The 13,634-nt window shown below is 38.3% G+C and overlaps 1 protein-coding gene across 1 annotated transcript in view; it reads right to left on the reverse strand.

Annotated features, from left to right (window-relative positions):
* Positions 1-612: 612 nt before the first annotated feature.
* The window catches only part of GYPC (glycophorin C (Gerbich blood group)), a 33,205-nt gene continuing 20,183 nt past the window's right edge, over positions 613-13,634 (reverse strand). The window contains exons 2-3 of the mRNA XM_059476245.1: positions 8,772-8,822; positions 613-6,539 (exon numbers count right to left, since the gene is read on the reverse strand). Coding sequence (XP_059332228.1) covers positions 6,343-6,539; positions 8,772-8,822 — 248 coding nt within the window. The 3' untranslated portion in view covers positions 613-6,342. The remainder of the gene's footprint in view (positions 6,540-8,771; positions 8,823-13,634) is intronic.

Below are 13,634 nucleotides of genomic sequence, written 5' to 3' on the forward strand. Positions count from 1 at the left end.
GCTTTTTTCACTGACAGGAGTGATCTTTGAAAAAGGGCTTGGCAGTGGCAAGATTGTTAATGGTTGGAAGTGATGATCCAGCAGGATCATGAGCCTTATCAAATCTATGATTCTATTCCAACACTTGTTATACCAGGCATACCCTCTCAATACTTTTAAACTGGGGATGTATTAAGATAAAAGATAAGTTGCATGGAAAGCAATAAAGAACAAAGCAGAAGTATTCACATTTGGTACCAGCTGGGTGGAAGGCAGGTCAGCCAACAGCAAATAGCCATCAGATGTTTACAATTTGCCCAGAATTTTAAGAGTGCCATGCTTTAGATTACAGAGCAGTGCACAGGTCCACACCAACATCCACAGGATAATGTTTCTTCAAAGAGAACAATTGTTTGGTTTCTCATTTGAAGGTTGACTCCTTCTTAGATCCATCAAAAGCTTCTCTGGCTTTTTAATGCAAACACCAGCAGTATATCTTTTAGGGTTTATATGCTCTATTAAGAAAAATTCTAGCTGACTATTCCTTTTTGATCTATATTCACATGAAAGTAATGTAATTGGCAAGTCTAAGTTTATGATGTTTTGAAAAAGAAGAAAAATATAAGAAGAGCCTTTTAAATGCTAAAAATTAGAACTTTAATTATAAAGTTATTAATTTCTTTTATTTTCCATTCAAAATATAGTAGATTTACACCATCAGTGTATTAATAGCTTTGGTAAATACAAACATTATAGTCAGCTTTAACATAAAATCAGCAGTAAGCTTTGGATGCTCTTTTTTTCCATTCTTTTCATAGCAATGCTGCAATCCAAACAGACTTAGTATAACATATCAGCTATTTTCCATTACACATACAGTTTGAAACAACAGAAAAGATGTAAAGGCAAGAAGTTGTGCTGAAAGATCAGCACTTATAAAGACTGCATTTTAATTTAATGTGTTTTCTTTCTGACCTGTATGGAAATACAATTTTTTTTGCAGGGAGGATAAATGTCATGAATAAAATGCTTGTCCCATTGAATGCAGTGGGATTCTGTCCCAAGGGAATGGGCATGTAGCATAAAGATTCCTTATTTTAAGTTGCTTACAATACTACTGTCCTTAATTAGAGAAGAATCTCTTACAACAAATAACTAACTTCTTTATAATATGGTTGGAATTTTTTCTCACCATCTATGTTTTATTTTGATATTGTTATCTTCCTTTATATACCCAAATTTCCAGACATCAGATGTGAGTCCATTGCTTGTTCAAGTATTTAGTACTCTGTTCTGAATGAGCTGCTGCTGTGAGGCTTCTGCACTTTCTAAACATACAAAGATTTCTTATGAGAAGAACGAGAGATTTTAGAAAATGCAATAAACAGCTTTTAATACATTTAATGCGAGTGTCCTCTTGGTGTGTATGTACCATCATTTTTTGATTGGATTTGCACACACAAGGAATCCAAACATCTCATTTAATTCAAAGAAAACATCTCATAAAATTCAAAGAAATTTGTTGTCAGCAGTTACAGTCAGCAAATACACTGATTTATCCAAACAGCAATATCTATTTTATTTGAAGAAAAACTTCTCTCCATCCCTATTGACATCAGATTACCTTCTCTTGCTCTGCACCTTTTTACTGATTTTCTCAGCATCTTGTCTCATTGTTTCCTCTGTTCTGTAAGGAATTTGTGCAGGCTTTAAGTAGTGCAGTCCTTTTCTGGTTATCCTGGGACTATAAATGTTTCAGCACTTTGTCTGCATTCCTTGTTGAAAGAAAATAGTCATTTTTATTTCCATGTACTGGTGTACCCCCGTGATCCCTAGATTTGATTTAAGAGAAAACTTGATGTTCTGAGAAATACCATAGTCCTATTTTTAATAGTAGTCCAAAGTGATTTGGTCATGGTATTCTAAAAAGAAAAAAAATTACACATCTGTATATCTCTGTATGTCTTGTTTCCTTGACAAGTGCCTGACTAAATTCTCCTCAGGTCTGTATTAATGTGCAGTGGCATATGGGAACTGAGGAAAACCTGGAAGAGCAGAGGCCAAGCCCCAGAAAAATGCACCCCAGGTCCATGGTCTGGCTGGCCAGATACACAATTGGGACTGAATTCTTTTGGACAGAATTACTCTGCTGAGCTGTAATGATGCTTCAGAGGCTGAGATGGGCAAGCAGTCATGTTTGTGCAGGGGGGGACTGTCAGTTATGCTCATAAAGTCATTGAAGAAATTGAGCTCAAGACGTTGAGATGGAATGTCAGAATATTGAATCTGTGAAAACTTTTTTGAAACACTGACAAAAAGTAATGGTTTAAAGGAGATAAATTTCCCTTTGCAAGGGATTATTTTTATCAGTGAAAGAATTTGAAAGCTTTATGAACCCTCTCTTAAAACTCACTAATGTCACCAGAAATACTATGTTTAATTTTTGTAATTTCCATGTATCTTAAAAAAAATATCATGTGTTCCTACAGGATCATATTTATTTTCTGCCTGCCAACTTCAGCAAATATTGGTCATTTTGGTGCACTGCTTTCCCATACATCATTGAAAAATGACTTACTTATACTTGTAAATGTGGACCTGTGACTTCCTATGCAAAGTGGGATTCAACAAGTTTTCACAGGGCATTAAGGCATGAGGACAAAATCAACTGGCTTGAGGGATCATCATAATGATGCCTTGTTTGGGGAGAAACATTGGAGATGATCACTGCAGATTAATAGCACTATATTTAACAACTACAGAACTTACAATGCTATTTTTAGACCTGTTTTCTGTAAAAATGTGGCATATGTGATCACTCTGTAAATCTGTCTCAGGTCAGATTAGTCATGTTTGCTCAAATTTGATGTAGCATTGGCAATCCAGACCTAAAACCCTTCTGAAAAATTTTATTGGGCAGCACAGAGGGGCAGAGCAACTTCATAGATAAAAAATAGGTAAATAACTACATAAGTAAATAGCTAATCCTTTGCCATAGAGAAGGCAGTAGAGATCCAGATGGGAGCTGAGGGAGTGCAAGGAAGAACAGCAGCCACAGCTGAGAAAATGAGGCACCAAAGAGCTGCAGGACAACAGGCCACAGCATTAGAGGGACCCCAGATGTGGGGGAAGCAGAATCTGTTTCATTAATTATCCTATTCAGGCAGCAAACTGTAAAAATCATTTAACCATCAGTGATGAAAAGCTACGGCTGCCAACTGAGATGTGTCAGCGTTGTACATAACGTTTGTTTTAGCACAGCATGCTGCTTGCAGAGGGATGTTTTGCTAATTAGTTGTTAAAGTTATAGGAAGTTTGTAATGCACTCTTTTTACAACTAAATTGAATGACTCAAGACAGTAGAGTTATTGTAAGAGTAAAAAACAGCAGGATGAGGCCATTAGAACGTGCCAGTCGCCTGATATCATGAGGTTTCTTCATTACAAAGCTAAGTTTTTCCTGAAGAAAACAAAGAAACAGAAAATCTCCACAAACCATTTCTTCTCTCTGTTGAGTGTGCTTGAGTAATTTCTAAATACACAAGGCCCTGAAACCCAGAAGGACACAGTAAAGAAATAAATTCACTAAAACCACAGCTCATGACAGAAGTGCTGCTTCCCAACTATTCAAAGTGGCTTGTTACCAACAGGGAAGCTGTTCCTGAATGCTTGGACTGTCTGTCAGCCTAGATAAATAGGGAAAATGGGATAAAGACTGTTAACTAAGCTACAAAGAAGAGATATAGTCAGAGACCAGAAGCTGCTTTCAGTTGAGATTTAAGGGAAGCAATGACACCAAGTCTGAAGTTGACTGAACTGGTAAGAATTGCCTGAGCTCCGCTGAGCTCATGCTATACCAACAGAAAAAATGGCCTCTACAATTCCACTGTGGCATTTTGTCTAAATCATAATTTAAAAGCTCACACCCACACCAAAAGAAACACCAAGTCAGGTTCCCATGTGTAACAGGTACAACACAGGTGTCTAATGAAAATCTGCAAGCTCAACTTGCAAAAGCCAGAATTTCATGACTGAGAAGAGAGGCAGGAATTTATTCTCTATGTCCATCACACTTTTCTGTTAAGTCAATTTTCTTTAACAGTTATGATAATGTTACACGTTCTGAATGTATGAAAGGGGACAAAAGGCTGGTCGTCCTCTATAGGTCCTGCTAGGGCTGGAGGAAAATTCTTTGGTGTTCCCACACTTTTTGTGGGAGATGCAGCAGAGCTCAAGTCACCCCAGTTATCTTTTTCCCAAAGGAAATATTTATATTTTTATTGAACTGGAGGATCAAGGGTCTTCAGTTTTATAAACTCAGTCTTACAGTTAAGATCGGTGATTTTGTTTCTAACACTTGTCCTAGAGAAATAAAATAGTTCCTATTTCAGAAGCAAAATGATTTAAAAATTATTAATATTTTAAACTGATTAAAATATTAATGGGTCTAAGAAGGAGATAGATGCATAATATCAAATATTTCAGCTCTGTGTTTTGTGCATTTTATACTGCACTAGCCACAGAATACAATGTGGTTCTGCAATGGTAAGTTACAGAAAGTATCTTAAGCATTTAATAAATTTGGCACAAGTTTCACATTCTTTGGTTAAAATGCTAACGCATGTGGATTAACATTCAAAATTAAAGGTATTGGGATTCTAAAAATAATTCAGAGTTCATCTTCTTCAAGTACTGACCAAAAACTGAGACTGTGATTGAAAGACAAAAATATCTTCTTTCTTCAGTTGGGTCCTCAGAGTCTTACCTTGCTCAGATCTCTTACAGCATTTTTGAGGCCAATGTCAGTAATGAACACCAGAGTCCAGAATCTTTCCAGAGCTTTGGTGCCAAGAATGAGCACAAGTGATCAGCAACAGTGTCTTGAAAGCACAGCTGTAGATGACTTTATATATAATGTACACACACATATAGATCAAAGCATAGGAAAAAATATATCAGCTTGAGCAGAGCTCATCAGTATCTTGTTATCTTGCATTTCTCCACCTCTATTTTCAGTAGTCCAGGACACCATGACAGCTGTGGATGAGCAGGTGCAGAGAACAATTATCCTATTTCTGGAGGTAATTGTGGGCTTCAATTAGGAAGCCAGCTTACTGGGGTAAATAAACTCATCACCGTTGATTCTTAGGTGAGGAATAAGATCTTTTCATGTGACCCACCATGAATAATCTATTTATTTATTTATTTATTTATAATAAAGCACTGGTTTCAGTGTAATTCTCTGGTCTAGCATACTGCAAAGGCTACACAGAAGCCATACAGAGTGAGAAATAAAGCCAGTGGGAGGCAGATGAACAAGCTTCTTTATAGTGACAGTCATAAGGTTGCATTTGTGAAAGATGTACTCATATCTGCACCAGAACTGCATTCCTCTCCCTGCAAAAATCTACAATCCTGCTGGCAGGCACTCAGAGAATTTTCTAATGCAAAATAAATAAATAAATATTCAGGCAAAAATATCTTACATGGAAAAAATGTAGCTGAGCTCCATTGTTTCAAAGGGCCTGCTCAAACCAGGATGCTTTACCTTTTAGTATCTATCTACTTATGCATGTGTGCAGAAAACCTACAGACTAATTGGAATCATATTTGTACATCTACTGAGTATTGTATACTATAGTGTAAATTCCAACATCTCGCAGTTCTCAAGCTGCCATGCAGAGAAAGTCAGTAATAAATCCTTCACTCTTACCTTTACCACGTTTTCCAAGGTTTTATTTCTTTGAAGTGTCTTTGATTTTTATATATGTATAAAATTCAAATATTAAAAAAAGAAATCCCAGTGTAAATCCCCCCGAAAACCAACATAAACTCCCCTGTGCCAATAAAAATGCACATTTAAGTGGATGGGAGGGGATATCTGGGCTATAGATTTATTTTTTTCAAGCTAGATCACCATTATCTAGTTTAATGTTTGTTCTGTTACCATTTGAAATTCAATTTCAGGTAGTTCTTCATCATATCAGAATAGGATGCATCATTAACTCTAAGAGGATGTTTTCATTTGGCATCTGCTATTTTCACCAAATGTCAAGGCTTGACATTTGCTATCTTTATCTGGTTTTGGTGTATCACTCATACTGAGATTTTGTTTCTTCTTATCTGATATTGATTTCAACTGTGACCAGCTGTGTTGCTAATAAAATCAACAGGCAAGTATCTGGCATTTAGTTCTTCACTGCTAGAGGAAAAGAAACAACCCAGTGACAAAAAAAAAGTAGAGAGATACTTTTCAATTAGGATGCTCGCCTGTATCCTCGTATTATCCACCTCTTAGTACTTCTGTTGATGTTACATTTCTGATTGATTCCCTCGGGGAAGTCTCCATGGAAATCCTTGCCTCTCAGATGAAATATTCCTTCTTGCTCTCATCCACTGCCTCCTGGAGAGCGGGGTCGTTCTTCAGAGCGGCGTCGGCGCTCTCGGCGAACTCGGTTCCCTTGGCCTCGTTGGTGTGGTAGGTGCCCTTGTGCCTGTACATGTAGCGCACCATCACCACCAGCAGGCAGATGAGGACGAACACCACGGCAGCAATCACACCTAGGGCAAAGAAACCACTTAAATCTATCACCAGTGGTAAAACATGAGAAGTGTCCCACAGCCAGACATCGTGACCTGAGTTGCTGGGTAGGGAAAAGCCCATGTGTCATAAGGGGTTTGCTTGTTGCAGAGTCAGAACATGCTACAAAACCCAAGGTGGGATATAGATACTACAGGAATACCACAAAAATTCTCACTAGCTTTCTTTTAAACCAATGGCTTGATTTGATTGAACATATTGGAGCTAAAAGTTCATTTCAAAATGAGGAGAAATCAAAGAACATAAAGGGAAAACAATGGGTTTCTTTCATCCTTCTGGTAACATACACCCGGGTTGGGGGGTGCTGCAGACAACCCAACACTGCCTTCTCGAGTGTTCTCAATTTCAGCAAATGTTCAGGACACTGAGCATTTCATAGGGAACATTAAACAAATAGCAAGAGCTGTGGAACTGCTCTATATTTGCAAGCTGCCATTTCATTCTGTGCTCTAATTAAGAAAGTTTGATTGTAATGAATGTGAAAGTGGCACCTGGCAGAAGAAAGAGTTCCAGGTAGATCTTTCTTGTCCTCTCGATTAATTTCCAGCTATGTGTTGACTGGACAAAAATTTCTATAGATGACCTCAATGTGTGTAGGACTAAATGGTGAATGGAAACAATCCTAGTGAAAAAAAGTAAATTAATGATCCTTTTCCACTGTGAAAGGTAGAAGTCCATTAAAAGTTCATGACAAGTCCATTCTTAAAAGACCTACAAACTCTATCCCTTTCCTCCCAGATCAAATTATGGACTTAAAAATTCTGAAAAAAATTAAGTATTTTGAAGTTTATTAAACTTGTGTGTCTTTTCTAATTTTTTAAACATTATTTTTTTCATGGATCCAGAATATGCTTATAAACGTTTTTGCTGTGATTCTGTATGAGTACATGATACTGAGCTGATTCTATATTCATATGAATCCAGGAATAAGCCAAATATTAAAGAAATACACAACAAAAAGAACTTGAACAGAACATTCCTAGGGCTTCCCCTGCTGTCAGTGTGTGTGTGGGGTCATTTCTTCTAGAAGTGAATTTTATGTTTTGTCAGAAGAATTGCTCCCTGGAAATGCCTACTTTTCTGCAGAGACAACGACAGGAAGGTGGAGTACCCTTTTTCTCCATCTTATATTCAAGATAAGTGGCAAGAGTGGGTATCTCCAAAGCTTTACGTTTATCAGCATCAGTAAACTGAGTGTTGATACCCTACTGGCATAAAACCATAGGAATAGACAGAATATTAGCAGGGCAAATAAAGATTATAACTCTGTCTTTAAAGATATAGTATATATAATGCCTTAACATTATCCCCCAGATTTCATGGTGCTTGGTTCTGGAAGGTAAAGTTACTGCTAGCAGAAATGAAATCACTTATACAAAGAACTTCAAGTTGAAAATAATATCATGGTTGCAGCGTGGGCTTCATCAATTTTTAGGACCTCAGTGGTATCCCTTGACACAAGAGGCTCTAATAGGCTTTAGATGTAGCACAATATTAATAAGCCTAAGGGACTAAGTACAAATCAATTTACCTGCTTCTTGTTCATAGAAAGCTGAAATTAAAGTTACAGAAGATGGGACCTGAGGGAAATATAGCAGAACCTCACCAATTTGCACTAATGATTGGTATAGCCCCTTGTGAATGACTGAAATTAGTGTGTTAGCATGGAAATGAACAAACACAATAAAAATAAAAAGACAGGTTCACTCCGTGAACGTAGCTCTGCTCATTTATTCTGACAACTGTATTTAGTTTAAATGCATGAGAGAGCTTTAATGGAACACCAGGAAATAGAGTGTGGTGAATTCTGCAACAATAAAGGGTCAGCTGGTATGAGCTAACATCGCTCAAATCAAAGGTGCTGCACCAGCTCTGTGCGGAAGGACAAGCCTGATCCAGTGAATACTGAGCGAAATCAGAGACTGACTTTTCTGCTGGACTGCTTGGTATTTTGTCCTAAAATGGGGAATGGATGAGGGTGGCACTGCTCAGTGTATGGTTTGTGCTCATTATCTCATCTTGTTATCTTGCCAATAGCCCCTCTGGGAGCAGATTTCCCACTGGCCTAATTAACTCTAATTGCGCCGCTCATGTTGTCTTGTCAGCAAAGCAGGGGTTTTACAAAATGCAAGAAATCAACAAACCTGCTGGTTTAATTCTTATGGTGCTGCTTAGTATGGTCTGCTACTCACCTCCAATAACAGCCACATCTGCTCCAGCTGTGGGGCTCTCCACTTCTCCATCTATAAATAGATTAGAACATAAAGAAGTTAATTATAAAAACGAAATTGGAGGAGCAGTGACTGTACTGGCAGTTTTGTATTATTTTAACCTTTGAAACTTGGAACTTAATCAATAGATCTTGTTAGCAAAAGACAGTTATGAAAATTCACATTAGAGTTAGCCTTACTGTAACAGTTTTCTGCCATCACAGCACTGGAAAAGAAATAGCTAGCACATTATGCAAACTATCATGGCCCCCAGGGAAACACCTACTGTGTATTATGAGCACTTACCTGTAACATCCTCCAGTGAATGCTTAAATTAAGAGCATTTAGGTACTGTGATTACTCTCAGAAAGGTAGTTTTGCGGAAAAAAGGTTGATGTCTATTTATTTTCCCATTTATGGCTCTTCAGAGCATTGTCTGGATCTTGATTTGGTGCAAATTAATCTATATTTATTGATTTCAATTAGTATTTATTTATCCGCAATGTCCTCTTTTTAATCTTTGCATTTGTTTTCTTCTCAGCTTACATTTGAAATCACGGCAAGCCTCTCGTGTGTGGTATGAAACACAGTCCCCATGTAGAGTAAGTCTGAATTCAGTGCTGATAAATCAAATAACATAATTGCATTATAATTTATTTAAAATTTTATTTAAAATTTCCCTTTGGTAAATGCAGAACATAGAAAAGTTCTCTGGAAAAGGTGAAAATGTAACTCCAAATCCTTCCCTAAAATGACACTATAGTTGATACCTGAGTTGCCTTTTGCTATATCAGTATATACGATTCAAGGACAAAACACTATCGGCAGTTCTTTCCTTGCTCATGTTCAATCTCTAACATTAGTTTGCAACAAACTAAGAAGAGCTGAGATTCAAAGCATCCACCTCTTCTCAAACATGGAAGGTGCTTTTTTTTTAGAAAGTAAGAGCGCTTTTCTCTCCCCCAGAGATCCTTCCCACATTTTCTTTCATCTTTATACCGATGGAAAGATTGAGCACATCTTCTGTAATTTAAAAACTCTTATTATGTCTATGTCTGTTCAAAACCCACGTGCTCAGAAGAGATTAATTGCCTCAAGGTCAAAATGCTCTATATTTCTTCACTCACCAAATACATGCTGCACGCCAAAAAAGCAGCAAACACTTGAAGGTGTGAATTCCAAAGTGCTTCCCAAGCCACACAGCTTGCTGCCAAACATTAATTCCAGATCAAATTATTATCCCCTTAATTAAAAAAAGGTTCATGAGTAACTCTCTGCTCATACCTGGCATTCTTAGGTGCCTCTCAGATTCAGATAACAAGCCTTATCTCTAGGACTTGCCATCACAGTGCTTTTTGATAATGGATTACAGTATCATCACTTTGCAGAAAAGTCTTTGTTTCCATCTTTCTAAGTTTGCAGCAGAATGCAGGCTTCTCCCACCACAGCTCCCATTTTACTACAAGAACCAGGGCCTGGCTACTTCTTTGTGTGTCTCCTTTTGGCCACAGAACAGGCTTGCTGTGCTCCCAGACCTCCTTTGGCTGCATCAGTTGGAGTGCCAGAACATTGCAGATACCACCAATGACCAGACAGACAGTCAAGGTCTGCTCCCCAGATCAGTTTTGGAGCAATGTTGATGTAGAGCACAGAGACACCTCTTAAATCCTGTTTCACTGTCTCTGAAATATCACTTTGTCCAAAAATAGCTATGTGATTCATGGCAATGTTACAGTACTGCTAGGCAGGTGTGAAAGTATCAGTGTTGTTCGAGGTTCAAGCAGTGTCATCCTTCCTGAAATATGGCTGAGGAGCATGCAAGGCATGTGGGATGGAATGGGACCATCTTCCCTGAGCAGGAGTGAAACAGTGGCTGCTGTCCAGAAGGGAACCCGTGCTTGGCCAGGAACCTCAGCATGGCCTCTCTAAACTCAGTCTGTGTGAGAAATACAGTGCATTCCTGCACTACTGAGGACTGAACCTTCACTTTCTCAGGCAAAAAAGACATCCAGCTTCCTGAAGGAACATTTAGCCCAGCAATGGCTTTGGCCTTCTTGTACCTTCTTTATTCTGCTCTTCTTCACATGCAGAGTGCTCAGAGGTCTGTGGTTCAATAGCTGCTGTCGAAACTGTTTTGTTTCAAGGACACCTTTTGTGTTATCTGTTGCTATATTGTCATGGCAAAACTTCCTCTCCCTGTTATATTGGCCCTTGTCCAGCTACAATCTGGTTCAGAAAGTGCTTGAACATTGTTGTTATTTACTGCCACTGGTTACCATGACACACAGAAATCAAAAGAGTGTGGGGAAACATGCTTTTCATAAAATTTCTGGCCATCAGAATGAGTTGACCAAATCAAGAACAGAACACACAAATCAAATTGTCTGTTGCTGGAAAGTATGTTTCTAAAAGCCAGAACGATAAGAAAGAAATGCTTTTTTGTCATGACCTGACATTCATCAAATTCCAGTTTTGCTCATAAACTTACAGATAAGGAATTTTTGCAATAGAATGACAATTGCTACCTCTCTCATTCTCATCAATCACATCCTGCTGAGAAGGCAGCAGCTTGTGAAAGTCCCAGAAATACTCCTGACTTAAATACTGCAGGCAGATCTCTGGCTTTGTGCTTCAAGGTGGCACAGCAGTTCAACTGACTTGTATGTTCACAAAGCCAGTGGTGACTCATTCCTGCTAAATTTGTTGGTAAATTTGTTAAACTACCTCCTTCAGGTGCAATTTTCCAATAAAAATTGATTTTTATGAATTTCAGTAGTTCTCCTCCTCCCCCTAGTTTTAATCTATACCCTTCCATTTTGGCTAAGGAACACTTGTTTGAAGTGGGCAGGTCCAGCAGTGAAAATCTTTGCTTGAGGTTCAGCACTCTCCTATTCTCATTATGCACTTTTCTGATAGTTGTAATGATTTCTTTTGTTCTATAAATTGCAAATCTGAACCACTAAAAGCCATAAATCACTTCCTGCCCCAAAATTATGACACTGACTTTAAAACAAATTTTTTGTTTAAATTTTCACTTTCTTTATATCTGAGCTTCATTCAAGTAAATCTTTCCAGCTCTTTACAATGCCAAGGACTAAATGTGCTTTGTAGATGGAAAGTGAGGTTTTGGCATCATTTTGTGACACCAGAGAACAGGTCTTTAAGGAAAACACAAAGTATAATGGCAGTCCTGATAAAGATGCAAGACTTATCAGTGAGCAAGACTTCTAGTTTAGAAGCCTGACCATGTTAAGACATTCCAACTGACAAGCTGTTCAACTTACATGGTGGTGAGAAAGGGCATATTCATCCCCCAAATACTTTCTTCCATTCAGCATAGAAAGCTCTGAGTTTAGATCTTGCTCCTTGCAGGAAACAATACTTTTAAGTGATTCTGTGGTTATTATTTGTGACACATAGAATAAACTTGTAGAAAGCTTCAAGCTTTCTAATTTTCAGGCATCATTTTTGCCTGCTGAATTAGTTTCCAGAAAATAAAATCCAGTATTTTTACTCTTGATGGTTCTGCATTCAGGACCTTAATCAACAATTTAAGCACCTACATGCTTAATTACAATGGATTTACACGTGGGAAAAGCATGGAAGGAAAACCGTATCTGCAAGGGGACCCCCATTTGGCACATTTGACAGGAATGCATGGGAATGACCCTACAGGATACATCTAATCTACTGGTGTGAACTGACAAATCTCTACTGTGCAATCCACAAGGGCAATTTGATGGTGTAACTGAAGACCTTACCCCAGACTTCTCAAGACCTCTCCAATTTCCTAAGATGAAGTTCCAGGCTGAAGCTGGCAGTGAGTAGAAAATGAAAAGCCAGAGATTACAACCCATATTGTCATGGTTCCCATGCAGCTGTGGGTGATCCTGCATCTGGGAGTTTGTCAGGCTGAGTGAATATACAGATATCTGTCTGTGACAAGCAGCTCTGACAACACAGGTTTCAAAGCCACTCGACAGCAGTCAGGCAGCACTGCTCCTGCTCCTGTCTTTCAGGATCTTCCTACCCACAAGCTTGTGCTTTTGATTCTTAACAACCCCAGCATCTCTTATCATGATGCTCCATTCGGTTACAATCTCAGACTAAGCCTTGGCTGCTAAATTACACTCAAGTAGGTCATTAAGTGCTTTCTTTCGCAGCCCATTCTCTCTCTTGATGTTCCTGTTCACTGCATGAGAAGTGGCTGAAATTTATTCAATGTGAATGAGGGTTGAAATCCTTATGGCAGTCATTTCCTTCTCAGGGCTTTCCTAGGCATGCAGGCTAGGAAACACACAGGAAGATTTCATCTTGAATCAACTCACCTAATCACTTTATGAAAATCTGCTGCTAATGGGACTTTCCAGGTGAGGAACAAGCCACCCTTACCTCAGTGTACCCAGGGATCTGCTTTGCAGAACCACCCCAAATACTGACTGAGTTGTTGCAGGCAGTGGTGTGTAAGCAGTCTCTGTCTGTAGGCTGAAATGTGTCTTTAGAATTTGGCTATTAAATGTTTAATGGTTTTGTCTTAAACATTCCTACTATCTATCCATGCATGTTTAGTAAACAAGGGAGATGTTCAAATTGAATGATAGCTCATGAATCCAGTTCATGGTTCAGGCCAGATAGAGATGGAATTCAGAGGAGGGTTTTACCTCAGTATTGATTGTTCTTTACTTCTTCCATACATTTGAAAAATAACTTTGGTTACAACAAGACAAATGAAATACAGTTTACTCAGTAATACAGAGTCTAATAAATTTTTGTCTATTTTCTTGGCTTGTATCAATTGACCTAGCACAACATACCATAATAACCTTGCCTCATTTTTAAAAAGTT

This window comes from Ammospiza nelsoni, chromosome 7, assembly GCF_027579445.1.
Source record: "Ammospiza nelsoni isolate bAmmNel1 chromosome 7, bAmmNel1.pri, whole genome shotgun sequence".
NCBI lineage: Eukaryota > Metazoa > Chordata > Aves > Passeriformes > Passerellidae > Ammospiza > Ammospiza nelsoni.